Source organism: Nicotiana tomentosiformis, chromosome 3, assembly GCF_000390325.3.
Source record: "Nicotiana tomentosiformis chromosome 3, ASM39032v3, whole genome shotgun sequence".
Taxonomy (NCBI): domain Eukaryota; kingdom Viridiplantae; phylum Streptophyta; class Magnoliopsida; order Solanales; family Solanaceae; genus Nicotiana; species Nicotiana tomentosiformis.
Window position 1 is genome coordinate 103,384,679 of NC_090814.1, and position 21,537 is coordinate 103,406,215.

At 32.9% G+C, this 21,537-nt stretch overlaps 1 protein-coding gene across 5 annotated transcripts; it reads right to left on the bottom strand.

Moving 5' to 3' along the window:
• Nucleotides 1-5,072: 5,072 nt before the first annotated feature.
• Nucleotides 5,073-14,394, bottom strand: LOC104099179 (probable ADP-ribosylation factor GTPase-activating protein AGD15). Of its 5 annotated transcripts, none has more exons than XR_001969861.3 (9): nucleotides 14,189-14,391; nucleotides 11,837-11,895; nucleotides 11,501-11,591; nucleotides 9,698-9,752; nucleotides 8,492-8,582; nucleotides 8,212-8,395; nucleotides 7,763-7,937; nucleotides 7,321-7,431; nucleotides 5,073-5,314 (listed from the first exon to the last, which is right to left on the bottom strand). XR_001969861.3 is itself a non-coding variant. In XM_009606094.4 (8 exons), coding segments are annotated over exons 1-8 (708 nt in total). In that variant the 5' UTR covers nucleotides 14,240-14,394; the 3' UTR covers nucleotides 5,073-5,312. The 5 variants fall into 5 exon arrangements, 2 of the variants coding, with proteins under 2 accessions (XP_009604389.1, XP_070053476.1); XR_001969862.3 differs by having other exon boundaries at nucleotides 5,073-5,317; XR_011414890.1 differs by having other exon boundaries at nucleotides 5,226-5,687.
• Nucleotides 14,395-21,537: the final 7,143 nt, after the last annotated feature.

The window sequence follows — 21,537 nt, forward strand, 5'->3', positions numbered from 1 at the left end:
ACGTTACTTTTGTATGATGTAGTATAAGTTAGAAAACCATTGAATATGAAAAAGAAATAATTAAAGGATATCATATTTTAAAAGAAAAAAAGCTAAATGGAGAACTTGATAGATTGATGCTAAATCGTTGAATTAAAAAAAAAAAAGAACTAAATCATTGGTAAGCGGGTTGAAAAGTCGGATAATACAAAAGCTACATATGTATCTGTTAGAAAACTAAAGTAAACCCCATGAATAATTGGACTTAATTGAGTTTTTGTATTTCCTTCGATAAAAACGTTAAAAAAAAAAAGTAAAAATAACACGGGCTAGTCAGTTTTTGAATTGATAATTAAAAAATAGCCCGCATTTGCAAAATTATTGAAAAATAGTCACTATTTTGCTGTAACACGGAAAGTTCCAGCATAATATACTGGAGATTGGTGCACTTGTGTATGAACTTCCAGCATATTATATTGGAACTCCAGCACACGGAAAGTTCCAAGATAATTAATATACTGGATATTGGACCACATGTGTATGAACTTCCAGAATATTATGTTGGAAATTCAGTATATTATGATGAAAGTTCACATGTAAAAAATTCGAGCTTCAATATATTATACTGGAATATTTTTCGGATTTTGAACAGTGTTTTTGTTCAAATTTATCTTTACATGAAAAGTGACTAAATTTCGATTACTTTTAAAATTGTGGCTATTTTTCGATTACCACTTGTAAATCTGACTATTTTGAATTTAATTCAAAAAAATAAAATAAAAAAGATGAACTAGCCTAATCTATTTGTCTTTGGGGCCTAGCACATGTGCTAGCAACAAAGAGCAGCCCGGCTTACCTGATTTGCATTATCAGGAAATAAATAAATTGGAGCAGCAAGAAAACCAGAGAAAGTAGTTTATGTACTAACTAGTACATACATTATTAAAGATCAAAAGGGAGAAATAAAGAAAAGGCGAAGGTTATGATTGTCCCTTAGCCTTTTTCAATATCTATTTAATAAAATAAGCACTTAATCGAAATGGGACATTTGAAATGGATAGTGAGCGGCGCAAAAAAAATATTTTGGAAAAGGTCGATAAAAATTCTGGAGATATTTAAAGAAAAAAGATCATGTTTTTATTGATTATAGGAACATTAGGTTTAACGTGTTGTCATTTGAATGGAACTAGGAAAAGTATTTGAAACTTCAAATAAACAAATGAATTCACATCTTGAAAGAAAATCACTACGCACATGATCTTGCTAGGTGATAGAGACCTTAATTTTTTTAATTTCTATAAGAAATGAAGTGTAATGTATTGTTAACCAATCAACTACGTCTCAATATCATAATGTATTAACATTAACTATATCTAGGGGTGTACATGGACCGGGTTGGTTCGATTTTAATAAAACCAAATCAAACCAACTATATCGGTTTGGATTGGTTCGGTTTTATGGGGTTTTGTCGAATTTTTCGGATTATTTATTATATGAATATTATTTCAATCTTAATTTGTTAAATTATTGATAAGTAAAGTATATGTTTAGTAATAATTGAAAAATTTGACAAATATATGATCTATTAAAATATTCTTATGGACGAATTTTCTTAGTAATACATGATAGTTATTTTTTAGTCGTCTGACAATAATTTTACGTTGATGTGCACTTTCAAGGTTAACCGAATTTAATAATTAAACATAAAAATAAATATGAACTTATATAATGATATGTTTTATTTAATTTTAAATTATCGAAATATCATTTCAAATTCGAAAAAGATATAAGAATTTAATAGATCTTGACATATGAATATGGATGAACAAAGAGATTGACACATTTCACTAACATTTGATAAGAAAATGATCATACAATCCATTATTTAAAGCTAATAAATACACTCCATATTTAACTAAATATTACATCCCATAAGAGAATCACAAATAGTTTTAGATATTTTTAAAGAAAATTCTATAAAAAGTCTTAAAATTATATATATTTATGTCGGTTTGGTTCGAATTTTTTTACTCAATACCAAACCAAATCAAACCAAACTTAATTGGGTTTTTTAATCGATTTGATTTGACTTTTCGGGTTGGTGCGATTTTCCGGTTCGATTTATACATCCCTAACTATATCACTCTTCCAAAAAACACTTTAATTTTATATAGTAATAACAATGCCCTTTATCTCTTTTCCAGCATACTTAGTCAAATACTAGTCTCAATCAAATGAGAAGCTTACAGAAAACAGGATTAAACAAATATAAGCGTGTTTTATCTCAGACTTAATGTAACATTACTTGAATTTTAAATACTTGGATGACCCTGATTCGCTTGTATATTAATACTAACAGGAATATTGTACATTTTAGTTAACAACTTGTTTGGATGGTTGTTAATCATTGTACCGTATTGTATTGTTATCTCAAAATAATATTTGTTTTGATTGTTTCATTAAAATTGATTGTATTATATTGTTAAATCCATTGTTTCGGAACAATGAAAAGTTCTATTTTTTGAAACAACCGATTTGATGTGGTGAGATTATTTCCTATTTTTCTTTCTAATTATGCCCTAACTTATTACTCATAATTCTATTTTACCCTTTACCTTTTTTTATTTTAACTTCAAATCTCCAATGTACTTTGTCTTACCTTTTCTTCTAGAACTTTGCCCCTTCCAACTCCTAAGTAAAAGGTATAGGTATTGCCTTCTATTTGTTTAGTTTTTTCTCCTAATGTGATTTTAACTCCAATTCTAATAACTTTAATTCCAATTCTTTGTTCTTTTGTTCTGCCAAATTCTCGTTCCTTTCTTTATCATAGTTCTTTATTTTTTTCTTATGATAGTTAAAAACATATTTGATGATAAACTAAAGACATATTTGGTGATAAATTAGTAGAAAGAGAGTTTTTTAAATTATTTTTATGCGTAATTCTTAATAAATTTAATATTTAAACAATTGAGGGTATTTTAGTAAACTTATTAGTTACAGTACTGTACGATACAGTCAAACCAAACATCAAAATATTATTTAACAACAACAAACGATACAATATATTCAAACATTGTATTCATAGAATGATACAATACAATACAATACAATATAATACAATACAATATATTATAAAACGATGGGTAACCATGAGCGAAGCCACATGGTCATAAGGGAGGTCAATTGACCGACCTTCGTCGAAAAATTATATTGTGTATATAGGTAAAATATTACGTTTTAAATGTATATAACACATATTAAACACCCTTTGTCGGGAATTTTTTTTCACTTCTTTTAAATTTGAACACGAAAAAATTCCTAGCTTCGCTACAGTGGTAACAACCATCCAAACAAGTTGTAAGTGAGTGATCCTTAGATCGTATTTTGCAGACAAACAATACACCAGAAATCAAGCTAGATTCTTTTTTTGGGATTAAAAATAGCGTTGGAAACATCGTTAAGTTTTCCTAATTGCTGGGAAAGGGAAAAGGGGGAAGAAATTTGTTGAAACGTCAATTGCTAACTCAATTTGAAGTATTAATAATGAGTGACAATACAAGTTTGACAGTGTGGTCCCAGAACAGAGATTTAGAGACCAAAAACAAATCACTCACACATCATATATGCATGTCAAGTTGATTAATTCAAACATCTTCAGCAACTCAAGTTAGGGTAAATATACCCCTCTACTTTCATATATTATTTATATTTAACCTTCGTTATACTATCGTACCAAATTTAACCCCACCGTTATATTATCGGGCCAAATTTACCCCTACAATCAGCAAACTTTTAAAAATACCACTTGATCTGTTAAGTAATCCAAAATCTCCCAAATTCCTTTTATTTAAATCACTTGTTGTTCTTCTTGGTCCACTATTTTTGAAATAATTGACATTTACCTGCTTTATGAATTAGAGAAAAAAATATTAAATAATACAACCGAATAAACAAAGTATAGTAAATTGAAAAATCTAAATTAGGTAGCTTTTTAAAATTCTAAAAGTATTTACAACATCCCAATTTTAATGAATTCGTTGGACCAAATGTTGGAGATTTTGCAAGTATTAGTGATTGGAGTTGAAGTTCCTCGGAGACTTTACATTGTCTAATTCAACTTTGCTTTAATTAAATGCCTACACATTGTGCACTCTTAAGTTAGTCGATCTCTATACTAACCAGGCAATGACAAAACATATTTGAATATACATACATGATGATCAGCTGCATATAATACACAATAAATAGACTCACTAAATTCTACGGTGTGTATATGATTGAAAAATAAATTAAATTCTAAACCAATTTTATTTATGACAAGAAGAGAAATAGGTGCATTAGTAATTAAAAAAAAATATGAATAATTTGTATAGTCTAGTAACTTTAGCATTCACATCAATAGTAATTTTTAAAAATAATGGAACAAGAAGAACAAGTTATTTAATTAAAAAAAAATTGGGAGATTTTGAATTACTTAATAGATCAAGGGGTATTTTTAAAAGTTTGCTGATTGGAGGGGTAAATTTGGCCCGATAGTATAATGATAGGGGTAAATTTGGTACGTTAGTATAACGAAGGTTAAATGTAAACAATATATGAAAGTAGAGGGGTATATTTGACCTTTTTCCCTAATTAATTTGCCCGAAAAAAGATAATTTATTTATTTCTCCTTTAAGGACTTCCGGTCCAAGCTTATTATTTAGGAGTTGAATCTATTGAATTTATAGCAGTCAAATCAGTTCAAGGTGTGTGTCTATATATGTATAACAAACAACATACCCAGTATATTTCCACATGTGGGGTCTGAGGAGGGTAGTGCGTACACATACCTTATCCCTATCTAGTGCAGGTAGAGAGACTGTTTCCAATAGACTCTCGGCTCAGAAAGGATGCCTATATATATAGAGAGAGACACAAAGGGCTAAGCTGAGACACAAAGGGCTAAGCTGAGATACAAAGAAGAAAAATAACACAGCGATAGTTGGATGTTTGTTGGGTGAAAGGGGAAGAATTCTTTCATTTTCTTTCAATTATATAGGTAAGAACAGTAAACAAATGGAAGATAGAAAGAAACAAAAGTGGATCAACATAGATTGTATTATATGAAGGAAATCACTTTCTATAAAGAAAAAATAAATGATCCATACATTGGTCTTTAAGATACAAGTGGTGGTAGAATCCAGTTGCCAACTCTTTAAATTTTAAATCATATTGCACAAAACTAGTATTAACTCTATACATGTTGCTTGACCCATGAAAACTAATAACAATGGATTGAGACTATCCCCTCCCAGTTAACAATCCCAGCAGATCTTCACAAGTAAAAGAGGCCCTCCTGCTAAGAATTACAGCAAATATTATAAATAGAAGAAAATTACAAAAGAACTTTTTTTCTAATAATAACAGTATAAGGGGAAAAAAAGGATACTCTACATATTACGACTCAGAAGAAAGGGAAAATTCAAGGCAATATGGTCTGCGTGAACTTTTCAGGAAAACATACCAAAGCAAATGTGCAAATTTTGGATTCCTCTAAAAGATAATTATAGGAATTCAATTCCTCTCAAAAATAATTTAAGAACCTAAAGATGGAACAAATGAGTTACTTTTTTCTGATTGACATTCTACAGAAAGCCGAGTACTACGGATGTATTTGTCCAAAGAAAAGGCAAGGCAGACATCCTGGTGCTTACTGCATAGTGCATTATCTGTGAATTAAAAGAAAGATGTGAAGCTATATCTGTAGTCTTGACAGATTAGTGCATTTGAAGTGAACAAGACGTGCTCGCATGCTGAATAGATCCTCTAGAATATGAATGTAGAGACAGTAGCCAGTCAACCAGGATCCTGATACTTGGAGAGGTTCATGCCAGACATATTTGCTAGTTACAAGTGGACATTAAACTGATAAACTATAAGTACTGAAACCCGAAGAGTACTGTTTGGTAATCACTTTCTAATCATAGTCATTTCCTAGATCGCTCCAAAGATTGAAATGTACACATGAACATGAGTAGCCGATGAGTTCAAGCAGTCTTGTGGAGAATCTGACTGATCTTTCCAATCCTTGCTATGAATTGTACTCTACTTATAGGGTTACATCATTAAAAGACAAACTTAAAGTGTTACTTGATGTGATCCATGCAAATGTGAATAGCCAACAATCAAATTTATCCTATCTGAAGGTGATTTTCAATAATAACTGACACAAATAAGACATCCATTTGCATTTCAAGAGAAAATAAGAAATACAGAGGTATCTGTTCATCATAGAGTTGCCATTCAATCACCCCAGCAATTAAGGTTAAAGGAGCATTTTACGGACCACACAAGAATCCACATTGTTATGCCAATTAAAATGAACTATGTGTTCTGTTCAGAAACTTAAAGTGGATTTTGACGTCTAGATATGAGGGTTCTTAACATATAGAATGATTCAGTATCACAGAAAGTGTAATAGTAGGTAGTGCTAAGGGAATAATCTAGTTTAGTCCGGTAATTGAGTCAATAGCTTTCCTATTCCATCGTTTCTCGTCCCAGATCTTGACCATCACTAGATAAGAAAGAGGACTCTTTTCTTTTCTTTCCTAAGTTTATCTTGAACACAGTTTCCTTTCTTTTCTAGCAAAAGTTCTACTTAAATGCAGTTTTAGAAAGAGTAAGATTCTTCTTCCAAGATTTACTTTTTCTCCAGTAACCTTTTTGTCAAATGAAATCCTAAACTAAATATACCATGCTCACTCCAGAACTCTCGAAGTCTAAGTTTTCTACCTTATCCAAGTACGGATATTATCTCGTTCACAAGATGAATCACAAAATTAGCATTATGACTAAATGAATGCTGGTCCCAACTCCTTTCACAAGTCAGAGAAGCGGATGGAATAAATAGATATGGTATGTGTTCATCAAGGAGTATGAAAAGATACGGGAATGCAAAGGAATAATTAATAATGCAGCATCAATGACAGACCCTTGTAGCAATCATGATTAAGAATGCAGTTGATTATGCCTGAAGAGAAATCTAATACTAGGACGGTATCTGCCTAAAGTTATAATTAATGTATGGCAAACCGGATTGAATTGCATGAGCGCATTAAAAATACAACAGCCCACCGTCAAGCTTGGGTGTAATTTTAAATAGGAACAAGGTTTAGAGGAGGGAATGGAATTCAACACAAAATGAATGAAATTCTGATTCATGAATGGGCACCAAATGGAAACTGAGTCTCGCAAAGCGCACTCGGTGGGCAATCTAGTTACACAAGAAACCTCAACTCTTTTATCTTCACCAGTGCTGGTTGAATGAGACAACAAAATAAAATACACACCACATGTGCTTACGTGTTGAAGTGCAGCTTTGTTTCTTGACTTATCATCCATGAACCCTAATCCAATGCAAAAAAGTGCTAGAATATCATTCCCAACTGGTTCTTCTCTTGGTCTCATCAGCTCCTATATCCCCCCAAAAAAAAACAATTTACAGGTTGGTATGTCATATTAATAAAAACTGACCTTTATTTAAGGCAATATTTACAACATAAAAAGCTGGATACCATATAGGTATATCCAGGGATCAGCAGAATACAAGTTTGTTTTCATGGTTGAATGTAAGAACTTAATAGTTCTTGAAGATTCAACCAACTGAAAAGAAGAATTTTCCCATTCTTCTTGTCTTTTCCGGATCTATGTTAACAATCTCCTGTATAACAACTCTTTTAACTGCTGCATATTTCATAAACTTGTACAAATAATTCAAAAAGTCAATTAGCAAGAGTGTACTTACACTCAAAGGTTGCCCAGCGAGATGGAGGCACAATAGTGCGATCTTGTTTTGCCTCTGAGGCATAGAGCAAAGTGAAGAGATCCTTTGTGTCATCCTTTTTCTTCACAGATGGGTTACTGGTGAGACCATTTTTTGGAGGTAAATTAAGAATTTCATCCATCGTGTCCAAAGAAACCTGAGAAAATACGAGTATTACTTAAGATAACGTTTTGCTGAGCCATGCTTGACAATGAAAAAGTCCAGGAAAAAAAATGTAGTTTACCAAGAAAACTTAGTATGCAAATGCATTTGGTTATACGACTTGCCAAGTATAGCACATAATGAAGAGATTGTTAACCAAATTATAAAAGATAAATAAGTAGGCAAAGGCATACTCCTGTTAATTAAAACCTAAAAGAAATTTGCTTCCAAAGTAAAAACATGTAAACAAAGTACAATATCTGCAGTACCCCACGAGATCTTGTAGATGAAGGAAATTGTGGCGGTTGTTCATTAAAAACTTCTTCCTCCAAGGAATATTTTCTTGCTTTCCTTGGAATATCAGCTTTTGCTCCGAATTCGCTTGTTTCAGCAGCCATATTAGATGGGGCTGGTTGTGGGGCATATCTAGAAGCCCATTTTTTCTCCTGATACCTGGAGTCAGAATGAAATATGTAAAGGGAACAGTCATGTAGATTTCATTTGATAAAAACATGTGAGTGCATAACATAAGTTTTTGTGCAGAATTACTTGGTCCGAATAAATTTCGCAATGTCGCTTCTATCTGCGCTTGCTGGTAGATCTGCCTCCCAATAATTGTTCGACTTCTCATTACCTACACCTGCACATTAAAACATGGACCAAGAATTACCCTTGTTAGCCTCCTAAATATCTTCAGAAGTATAAGAAATTTAAGGGGAAAAGATAACCAGAATATCAAAGGCAAATGGCAGTATGGCACATAACAGGGCTCTATTTGGAATGAACAAAACATTTACTCCATGATTTTTACCCAGTTTCTTGTGTCTTGTTCTATAGCTTCTTAGGAAAAGTTTTCAGCTGGAGAACACTCTCAATACTAGGGGGAAAAAATAGTAGCTCGCCCACCCCCACCCCCACCCCAAGCACACAACAAAAAGAGGACCTCCTTTGCGAAGAACTTCTTGTTCTTGTCCACTTTCGTGATGGTATTTGACTGAGAACAAAATTAAGGATGTTACAATTCAACTTATATATCATAGCTGTGACAGTTGAAATAGTATAACATTAATCGTTGAATAGTTAGATTGCAAATGGAATGAATTTCTTGTCAAAATTGTATAAAATATGAATTCCATAAAATATTTCCACACATCCCAAAATAGATAAAATGTCATGTAAATTAGGAAGGAGGAGTTTCTGTTTTCCCAATTATTCAGACTAGTTTTTCCTTTTTTTCCTAAGAACCACCTCAATTGGGCTTCCCTGTCCACTGAAAAATAAATTGTGGAATGTTTTCAACATGTTTACAGAACAGTGGAGGATGAGGAACAAAGTTTCACTGAACAGAATTTCTTGAAAGTTCTTCAACAACAGAGGTACAAAAGCAACTAGCCTTTACTCCTACTCCTCATTCTCCCTCCCACCGTCCTTTTCTCCTCCAGAGACAAAAGCTTGCCCAAAGTCCACATTCGGAGATGTCAATAACTCTGACCTAGTTAGTAATTGAATGAACATTAGTAGCCTTCTGCTAACTATGAAATGCCGTAAGGATGAGAGCTGTATAGCATACTCAAAGGATCATGAAATGTTTCTATTCGGTTGGGGAAGTAGAAGAGTGACTACGTTCATTTAGATAAAGTAGCGACAATCTTTAATACCTAAAGGTTTTTTATACATGTGTGCATGTGTGGCATGCACGAGAGAGAGAGAGAGAGAGAGAGAGAGAGAGAGAGAGAGAGAGAGAGAGAGAGATACATTGCATGAAAGCAACCTGCTCCGGCAGCCATGTGTCCAAAGTTGTCGACCTTACCTATCACAAGCAAGAGGCATGATAGCCATTAGCAAAGAAGATTAAGCATTCAGAATCTATATCCAAAAGTCTCTGTGTGCTTTCTTCGATGTATTCAGAAAAACCTGAGCGACCTTCTGGAACTGGACTCAACTCCACGATTGCATATATACAAATAAAAAGGTAAAGGCATAAACTGAGAACTTCAGGGATAAAATGTCAAGGCCAGTGCCATCTTTATCTTGGACAATTCAAACGGAATCATTAGAAATCTTTGATTCAGTAAAGTTGAGGAATGTATTTATGCAGCGATAAAATGGAAATTTTCATGAACAGAACACTTGTTTGTTGTAGCAGTGTCATGTATATATTGCTTTTGTTGTTTGAGAAATCACTACAGAAAACAATGTTTATCAAATGACAAGAATGGTTTTTCCTTATTTTCATTCAAAAAGTTCTCCAGAAAAAGTTCAATGAAGAAAAACTGAAGTCAACAACACATACGCAGCATCTCATCTAGATGACCCAATCTCCATTTTCCTGAATCACAGAATTTTTTTTTTCTCCGAAGTCAATCTGATTGGTTTGCGCTGTTCCTAAAGTAGAAAAAAAAAACTGGATATTTTGCCAACTATTACTTTACATAGACAGGAAAAGTGACGTAGGCGCAAGCAAGTTCGAAATATATTTTGCATTCAGTTCCGAGAGTATAACCCTTGCATAGTCATTAGCTTTATGTTTAAATTTCAAGAGGCGTCCGGTGTAAGGGCTTACTAAAATTCACTGATAACATGAAACATCAAAATTTCCATGAAGAAAGAACCAGTGATAAATTTAGTTGACATGAAGCATCGTTTAACATTTAAAAGCATAACTTTTTTTCTCTGTACACAATAAAGTGATCAAAAGCTCATAGTGTGTAGCCCCTTCCCTCTTCAGATTTCTTTCCAAGGGCAGGTACACAAAAAGTAGAAACGAATATCGTAAAGAAACCGGCTACTTCATTAAAGAGATGGCATTGAATATTATTTCACTAAATGAAAAACTGAACCTGGGAAAAAAGCAGTTCATTTCATACTGATCGCTTCATATATTTCACTAGAGTATATGTAGGGAAATAATTGAATAAGAAAATATGAAAATTTAGAAAACAACAGTTAAAATAGATCTGCTACGACTTCTTATTTATGAAGGTATTGCAAATTTCAGAGACGGCGGGAAAAAGGTGTTTGAAGGCATCAGCAAGTCGTAATCTTTGCTTCTCCCCCTTTTAGATAAGTAATGAGACAATAGAATTACCTTAGCAGGGGAAGCCATTTCCACTAATAGATAGTCCCCAAGAATGTTAATAGATAATAGCCCTTTATGCAACATAAGTTAATTATGCTTCACTTTCTGAGTCTTCCCATCTTAACCTACATTTGGTGCTGCATAAGGCTTATAGTTTTCGCTTTACTCACTTAGTATTCAGGTAGCCATTATCAAATTCCACGACGACCCTTCAAATACATCCTTAAACCACTAAACTAAGTTATTGGGATCAAACTGTGTCTCATTCAGATTGTTTTGCAAAAACTCAATAGCACCCAGAATCGAAACTGTGTTTCACCTGTTACGGACAGTCTTTTAGTGTTGAATTTGTAATGCTATTAAATAAAGGATTGGATGCATTTGATAGTCAAACAGTAAAACTTAAAACAAAAAAACATCTCGAGTAATTTTGATACGGAGTATTTGATACTAAAAACTTAAGCAACTAAAGTGTATACCTTTGAAATATGCACCCCAAGACTACGATGAATTCCTGAACATTGCAGGCAGATGAATATCCCAAGGTTGATGCTTGCCCACCTTGGTGCCCTGATACAAAATATCAGAAACTATCAAAAAGCGATTAGACTAACATGTTGAATGAAAGGAATATGCTTTAGCACAGGGACACCGTGAAAGACTATGCAGAGACAGAACAATCAGTACAAAGAAAGAGTAAAAATAGATAATGTACAAGGTGGAAAGTGCACATCTAGCTCCTTGCATAACCTACTACTATTCTAGATGGTCATGATATACAGTTAACAGCTGCAAACCGGTTGCAGAAAGCGCACCTTCCCCGACAATCTGCACATTCCCTATTTTCTGGAAGCTTAAGAAGACCCTCCAATATCTGCAAGTAGTGAAAGATACACACTAAGCTAGAAAATCATACATGAAACTTGGAAGTGCAGAAAAACCAGGTGTACCAAACATTTGAAGAAAAAAGATCACTAGTGACAGAGTTTGATTCAAAAGGATATAACTTTGACTTTTGCAAATAAACAGACTTCCTAATTATATATGCGAATAATTTCTTACTTCAGACTTTCTTCCTCTTAAAAATGTATATTTGGTTATGACAAAAGCTATGTGGCATCTGTCATACTAGTTCATGGGCAATTTCAAAAAATTAAACCCCTTAATGCAAGATAATTATGCAGTGGAACATGGTAATCCACCTTGTCCTATGAGTCTTCAGTCTCAGGATATTTCACCATCTCACACGTAATGAATTTTTCTGCCAGTAAGATGGGACGAGGGAAGGGGCATGTTAGATCAAGGATATGAACAATCTTGTCCAACTAAGCTATGTAGCAAGCCTAAAACTAATATAGCTTTCGCAAATGAATGCTCATCCTACTAATCCAATTTCTGAAGCTGCCAGAGTGCAGATCTCAAATAAACTTAAAATGGTATAAAACTAAATTCTTAAGAGCAGGGAGTTCTCTCAAAACCACATTATAGCTCCACAAAAGGATTCTAAGATGGTTCCTTGACTTTGCCCTGTCAGAAATTATTAATCACCTTCTGGAACAAATATATTGGTCCTAATCAGGGAGATTTAGCCTATATTAGTTCAAATTTTTATTAAATAGGAAAAAACATACAGGCAACTAAGGTACTAGGGTGGTAAGTGCTGAGGAGGGGAAAGAGCAAATGAAGTTTGATAGAATTAAGACAAGATGGACTTAGGAGCAATATCTTTTAACCTTGTGTTAAGGTAAATTTTTGTTTATAGTCAAATCCATTGTTTAGATGTATACTTATGTTTTTTGACTCTCGTCATTTTTTTCAATTTGCTAACATAGTGTAAATGTTGATACTATCAAATCACAAACGTCATAATAGGTTGTTCCTAAAGTTAAATTAGGAACTAACTGTTAGATTGGTAAAACGCTAATATTTGTGTGATCACCGCCAGACACAACAAAAAAAATGTTCTATTTTAAGTGAGATGATTGGGTAAATATCTTTCTTACAGTCAGTGAACAAAACTTAAACTCATCTAGTAATAGTAATTAAGAATCTGATTTCTTTGATAATATCTGATAGTCTTTTAAAATTTCAATTCTCTTAGAGATAAATACTTTGTATTATTTTGTATTGGAACACGATTATCTGCTTTGGCCAATTCAACCTAACAAGTTCTATCAGAAACCTTGACTATCTGATAATAGTTTTACAGCTATAGCCCATATCGACTGCTAAAACTAACTGTCAGTGTCAGATTATTCTCGAACATTTTTTGCCCCCAAGGCATTGGTTCACAACAAAAGTATACAACACTGGATGTGTGGTAGGCTCACGTCACAGGTTCGAATCCTGCTAGAAGTCTGGTATCTAAGTGGAGAAGGGAAGAGGGGTGCGCCCATATACACCAAGTTTCAGAACTGTAAACAGAAACTTTTTTCTTTACCAAAGCATGCTGTTGTCAACTAAAAACAAAGATTTTTCCATGTAAAATCTAGAGGAATGTGGACAAAACTAATTCAAGGCACATATCAAACTGAAAAGCATTATGAGCTGGTATATTGCCATTACTAGCAATGTTTGATGTAATGAATATTCAGTCTTTCCTTAGTTCTATCGGCTCCTCCAGTAGAAATTACCAATATTATTCAAACCTTCTTTGGAATAACAAAGTTTCAAGTAGTACTGAAGAATTATGTTTTGTGGGGGGGGGGGGGGGGGGGGGGAAGACGACGACTAACGCTAACTACATAACCTTGTTTAAAGGAGAAATTTCCAGAATGAGGGAAGTGAAATCTGTTCTCTTTGATCATAAAAGATATAACTAATCCAATTCCTCAATAGTATTGACAAAAACTAATGATAAATTGGGTACATTTCAATCTCTTCTCCTTATGATTGTATATTAGTCGCGGGGCTGGTAAATGCATTGCACTCGATTGTATTACTCGTAATTATATTAATTTCAAAGGCACAACACAGCGACTCTATTTGAAAAAGCAAAGTAATCAACACAAAAGGCTTGTTAGGGAGCGCTTCTCCTTTAATCGGCCTTACACAAACAAATCCGAATTAATCGGAACCAATGCCGGTAATGAACACCGACGAGAAACCAAAAAACACGAAATGCTTACAATCAACATAGACAGCAGGTAAGTAACAGGGGGCTATACCTTTGCATGTTTGGCATTAAGTTCCTTGGAAACGGAAGCCTTGTCGTTCATGGTTGCTGTTCGTCTCCAAAAAGCCAAAACAGAACAACAAGGCCTAAGCTAAGAAGCGCAAAAGAGAGAGAGAAAACAATCTCCCTCTCTGGGATTGGGGGTGGGGGTAATGTGTATTCTCTTTTTTCTGAATGGTTTTCGATCGTGGAATGGGGAAAACCTATTCACACGTTCAAAGGAAAGCAGTTACATTACATTCCTTAAACCGCGGCTTCGTTCATAACGGCAACTCCAATTCCTAACTCATCAACACCACTCTTCTCCTCTCCCATAACCGCCCACCACATACACGCACCTCGTCGCATACACACATATACCTTTGTTTATGCCAAATCCTAAGGTGAAAATATACATTTATTAATTTATTAATTATATACTATTATTATTATATATTTAAATAATAACAGTGTTTGTAATAAAGAGTTTGTGAGTGAGTCACGCAACACCAAGGTGAGGAGTTTTTGGAGGGAGGTAGTATCCTTCCCGTACCCACTAGTGGGATTATACTGAGTTGTTATTATTGTTGTTGTTGTAATAAATAACTTACTTTTTACTGGAGTGTCAATGGTTCGGTTCAGCCGATTATTTTATAAAATTTGTATCATACTAATTTTTCGGTTATTCTATTATGTATAACCAAAATTAAACTTTTCAAAACCGTTCCAATCATGTCGGTTTCTCTTCGGTATCTGTACGGTTCGGTAATTTTTTTTAAATGTCATGTAAAAGTCACTAGAAGTAGAATGCAATAACATACATACTTTTATAGAACTTAGCAAAACTCTCTCGATATTTTTACAGTTTAAAAGGTGATGAATTAAGAAAACATAAGAGATGGCTATAGTATAGATCCATAAACTATTCTACAACAACGTAAAAAAAATTAAGCAAATACAATGAAAATATAAATCACACGAGTGTAAAGATATTAACTAAGTTAGGACTCAAAAATAAAGTCTATAGAAGATTAAATATTCAAAAAGATAAATCTAAATCATGCGAAAGGAAACATATTCAATACATTATAATTTGTTACTCATAATCACTACAATACCTTGTGTCTTGCTAGTGAATATGCTGAAAATAATTTAGTTTCAATAGGAGTAGCATAATAGGTTTGAGAATTAAGATTTTGAGTTTAATTATTTGTTGGCTTGTAACTGTTTTATAATTCCAAGGCCCAAGAAAGACTTAATGCTTTATTATTTGGTTTTTTTACACGCTTGGTCCTTTTTTAACTATTATTTTAAAAAAATAGCATCATTTATTGTTTATTCCATAAAGAGCATTTTTTTTCATTATTAGCATATTATAAAAATTAAGCTCAGCATTTAAAAAGTTAACTGACTCACTAATCACAAGAAGTACTTTTTTTGTCCATCTCCATTCTCCATTTCCAACATTCATCTTCTTCACTCCATTTTTGAAAATCTGATGCATATGTGAATGTCACCTAAATTCAAGATGTATTGATTTATACGTCTTTATACTTTGTATATCAAGTATCACTTTAATACAAAATATATTTTTAAGTATATAATTGTTGTATATTTATTTGTGAAGTGCCGTTTTATTTTAAGATATATTTTTAATATATATTTTAAATATATTTTATATGTCAAGTGCCATTTTAATTCAGGATGTATTTTTTATGTATATTTTTTTGTATATTTATATGCCATCTTAATTAAATTTAAGATATATTTTTTTATGTATATTTCACATGTCTAAGTGTCATCTTAATTGAAGATGTATTTTTTATGTATATTTTTTGTATATTTTATATGTTTTAATTCAATGTATTTTTTTTTTATATACGCATTGTATATATTAACATATATTATTATCAAAGTAAGATCTTTATGTTAAGAAAAGGAAGAAAGAAGGAAGAGAATAACTTAAGAAAGATAATTAAAAAGAAAACGAATTGAACAAATTTAAAAAATATATTGGTTTCGGCAGAAAACAAAATTAATAAGATGAAAAAAAAGAAGGAAAGCTAATAGATAAAGAGAAAAAAAAGGTATGATTTTTGTATAAAAAATTATTGATTTTCCATTCAAATTGCTTATGTTTAGGGATTAATAATTAATATTCCTATTTTAATGGAACTGTGTGCTACAAATATAAATATTTTTCTGCCACAACTGTAATATTGGATTTGCTGCTAAGAATTTATTATATTTCTTTTAAACTGTGACAGTTATGTAAAGTTCCCTTATTATTTTAAACTTAATATATAAATATATTTTTCGCATTGTAAATTTATTCGGTACGGTTCAATATTTTTTCGGTTTACTTTCATAAAATAAAACATTTACCCTAATTATTGGTACAGTTATAGATTTATATAAAAACTTACGGTTTTATTAAAAGAAACCTAAAAATTGGTTTGGTACGATACGATTCAAATAGTTTAATCGATTTTTAAATATCCATTGACACCCCTACTTTTTACCATTGATTTAGCGCAAATTTCTAAGAGTAGAATTGAATAAACAAATTAAACACAGTAGTGAAAGATCTAACTTCTAATAAGCCGAAAAACCCTCCTCTTTGTCTGGGCTTGGGACCGGTTGTGTCACAATACAATTTGAACACAGGCGGAGTTAAAAACGTGAATTTTTTCTTGAGATAAGGATCAACTAGGCCATCTTCATAGAGTTTAATAAAAATAGCAAAAATATGTACTAAGCTTTGCAATTTTGGATTTGTTAATATGGATATTTTCATAATGTAAACATTTTGGTGTATATATTGTGCATCAAAAAACTATACGAGAACAGTAAAAGTTTAGCAACAATTTACAAGTATACAAGCTAACTCTTATTTAGTGGATACCAAATTGCAGAGAAATTATTTCAAGCTCCAGGAGAATTATTGAAATAAACAATAAGTACAACAATTACCAAAGAACATTATAAGTTGTTTTTCCATTTTCTAAGAATTAGTGAATGATCACCAGCAGTCAGCAAGAAAAATATATGGCTACCCAAGAAACATAAAAAAGAGAGCTACAAACTTATAGAAGAGCTTTTTGAATGATTTCATCATAAACTATGTTAAATGTAGACTGGTCATCATCATTATCTGCTATAGGTGGTCGAATTAATATTTTTATGCAGCTTGAACTCTTTGCTCTTGATAAAGCAATATATAGTTGTGCATGAGAAAATACTGGCTCGCGTAAATAAATTCCAATATAATCTAATATTTGTCCTTGCGCTTTATTTATTGTCATAGCGAAACACAAGCGTAATGGAAATTGTGTTCTTTTATAGGCAGCTTCTCATCGTCTGATGATAGCAATGGTATTATGGGAATAAATATATGTGTATTCTTAAAATCACCACTCACAGTTTTAGCGCTTATAACACGACTCTTAAAATCACAGCATATGAGCCATGTACCGTTACATAAACCTTCACAAGGATTTAAGTTTCGTAACAACATAACATGACAATTTTCTTTTAAGGTTAATTTATAAGGAGGTAAACCAGCAGGGTTCAATGAGTGTAAAAAATCTTCAAACCAACTCTGATCACCTGATTCAACAGTTTCATCAGTTGCAACAAATGTCCTAGCATCTTTAGGAAATTGGGCTATAAGCCTATCATTTAATTCATCAACAAAGTCATTTTTGGTCGTCAAAATAACACGAGAATTTTAAAAAGCAGAATCATGAAAAGAAGTATGCAAATCAGGATATATTATTTTGAATAAGAGATTCAACGATTCTTTTTCGGTAATATAAGGAACAATGAAAGACCTCAGAATTTTTATTTTGTCATCCATGTTTGTCTTTTCTTTTCCATTTCCAATTCGTATAAAATATTCACAGAAAGAAGGATCGGTTTTTGCACGCATATTCTCCGATAGTCGTAGTTTTTCAAGATGATTTCATATTTCAGAGTTCAGTATGCTTTCCCGAATAAAGTCTTCCTTTTTACCACTTCGAACAACTGGAAGGGTTTGTCTAAAATCTCCTCCAAAAATAATAACTTTTCCAACAAAAAGTATATTTGTGACCATAAGATCTTTCAAAAGAGACTCTAATGCTTCAATCATGTTCTTCTTTGCCATCGATACTTCATCCCATACAATTAATTTTGCATCACGAATCAAACATGCCAGTGAACTCTGCTTGTTGATATTGCAAGAGAACTTTTTATCGACATTAATCGGGAATTTAAAACGTGAATGAGCCGTCCGTCCTCCCGGAAGGATCAAAGCTGCAACGCCAGAGGTTGTTGTTGCTAAAGCTACAAAGCCTTTGGATCTCACAGTTGCTAACAACGCACAGTATGAGAATGTCTTACCACTTCCTCAAGGACCATCAATAAAAAAGGCTCCTGATTTGTTGCCGAATACTCTTATCAAGAATTGCATCATATGCCTTTTTTGTTCAATATTTAATTTTCTATGTAACAATAAATCTTCATCACTAACAATGATGTTTCTTTCGAAATATACTTCTTTCGCTTCATTTGTCATTTTTGAAGATCTGATAGTCTCTGAAACAAAGTTGAACTCGTTAATATCACACCCCATAGAATGTAGCATATCATTAATGTGATTTAGGACAACAAGGTGAATATCGTTTGCGGCTATATTTGCTAGACTCTTAAAGTCTTCGGACATTGAATCTTCAAATTATTTCCACAACTCTCTGGGATTTGTAGGGTTGCAATATACTAATATTGTAGTAAGCAAATGTCTTAAACTATAAGGCATTTGGTAACAGGCAGCCTCCGACATACAATCAATCAAGCTATTATCACAATACAACAATCCTTTTTTTTCCTTGTAGATTCTCTAAATGTGTCACAACATATCCCATTTTATTGTCAGAAGATCTTCGTATGATTTTGGTCCTCTCACGTTCATTAGTAATAATCTAAGGTAATATCTTTCTCCTTCTGTTGGATGACACATTACAACTCGCCCGATAACATTACCTCGTTGTCGTCAAGTCCATATTTTGTACGTAGATGACCACACGAAATATTGTGGAAATCCTTTATACAATAACTTCAACTGTTTAGCATCTTTATTTGTTTTATTCATCAGGAAGAATTCCGTCAACATCGTCTTCTTAATTATAGGATTTTTCACAATACTATCTACTGTATTATTTTTTAAAAAAGAAATAAATTGCAGTCCATCAAGATGTAATTGGAGGTGATAAACACTTGGAGTTATTTCACTGATAGGAAAGGCAAATAGGCACTACATAGCTTCGGGCGGTGATACCCATCTAGCAGATTGATATTCTTTTATCTCATCTATTTCGATATTTGTGTTATCTTCATATAGACCAAATGAAATTTTATCATGTCCTTTACAGATATGTTTGTATATATATTTCACAACTTTAATATCTAAGAAAACTTCGACATTTATATGATAATTATATTTGCACAACAGATAAGGATTGTAAGGAACAACCCAGGAGTTGTCAAGAAATTGCTCTCTTACTTTCACAGATTTGCCAGTGTTTCGTCTTCTATAAATTGGGTATGAGTCCTTTCCTTTTCTTGTATCGTCGGCGAAGCTCTTTGGATACTTAAATTTGCACTCTTTTTTTTTTATTCATACAAGAATTTGTAGAATTTAAATAACCACAAGGCCCATGCATCATATGTTTAATAACAAGCTTATGTAAGTAAGAGTTTGTATCAGGATCAAGTAGCTCAGCAGAGACAAACTTGTCATAAGCTTCATGTGATGACCCACCATGTCATCATGCCACATAGGCACCATTTGGCATATATTAATACCATGTGAAAACTTACATAGGAGGAAGGCTAACATTTGTGAGAAGATTCTAGAGAAGTATGTATATTTCCTTTGGAAGACCCTAGATCCCTATGGATTTGCTAGGAAAGTCCTTGGAATCTTCTAGGCTTGTAGAGAATTCTAGAGAAAGCCCTTATCTTGTAAATATTAAGGACTTGTGTAACAATTAATATTTACATACTAGCCCCTAGGAGACTAGTATATAAAGGGGGCCATTCATTTGTATTTCACCAAGGAAATAATTCAAGTTCTCTCTAATACAAAGCTTCCTTTAACAATTCTCTTTCGTTCTTTCTGCCATTCTCTTAGCGATCTTGAGTGTAGTAAGGCTGACTTGGCATAGCAAGAACGTGAGAAAATTGTCAAGTGCAGCATGTGTACTTAGTTAACGACTAAGGACGTGACATTCAGGTGTCAATAATTTATAGTTATCAGTAAGTATAATAAGAAAATGAGCATGTGGAAGACCTCGTTTTTGAAATTCTATGGTGTACATAAAAGCTGCAACTTTTCCAAATATGTTTCTTTTTAAAATATTTGTTTTCATATCTTCTACCTTCACTCTAAACACTCGAGTAACTAAATCGGGCCTATTTTGAGTTTCGTCTGTTGCGAGCAAACACTCTTTTATTTCTGGCCAAGCGGGATTGCCTCATGGTAAAAAATATATCAGACTTTCCAAAGTATTGCACTAACACAATGGCATCCATATAACGCTTACGCATATCTCTCGGACCACATGTAAAATTGGTCGGTAGAAAGTTCTTTTTTCCTATCTTAGAAGTTTCTCTTTCACCAAGTCGTAGGATATCAAGAATTCCTTGTAGTACATCAATCTGAAATAAATCTTGGTTAAATGAGGCAAAGTCTAACCTCTGAGTTTCCACTTTTATGAACTCGTCAACTAAGTATAGTTGAAACAATCTGCCAGAATGTAAAACTCCGTTCTCTTCATTGTCTCTCATCTGAGGGAAGTTGTTCTTTTTCGTAGTAAGCTCTCTTTTTGTCACGACCCAAAACCTAACCCATCGTGATGGAGCCTATCGTGATACTAGGCAAGCCGACACTTCCAATATATTTTCAACATTTAACATAAATGAATTAAGACATTTAAAACAACTGGAGTTTTTCATTAAAACTGGGTAAAACCCAAAGCATAAGTGCGAAAAAATAGCCCGACATCGGGGTGTCACTAAGTCATGAGTATCTAAACAACCAGTCTAGAAACAAAGTCTACAACAGTCTGTGCCAAAATACCAATACAGGAAATAAAATATAACAAGGAAGGAGGGACAAGGACTGCGAATGCCGACAACTACCTCGTAAGACTTCGATACTCAACCACGCACGAGATCAACGCCCACCATGTTCGGAAACACCTGGATCTGCACAGGAGGTGCAGGGAGTAACATGAGTACATCCAACTCAGTAAGTAACAATAATAAATAAGGAACTGAAGATAGTGACGACCTACAAAATTATAGTTCATTTTCAGTAAT

Bases quoted from the DNA above. Each gene is read 5' to 3' on its own strand.
- LOC104099179 (XM_009606094.4), bottom strand. From the start codon at position 14,239: ATGAACGACAAGGCTTCCGTTTCCAAGGAACTTAATGCCAAACATGCA. The intron at 11,592-11,836 runs GTGCGCTTTCTG...ATTTTGTATCAG, and splicing joins TGTGCAGATTGTCGGGGAAG to GGCACCAAGGTGGGCAAGCA. The intron at 7,938-8,211 runs GTACTGCAGATA...GTATTTTCTCAG, and splicing joins CATCTACAAGATCTCGTGGG to GTTTCTTTGGACACGATGGA.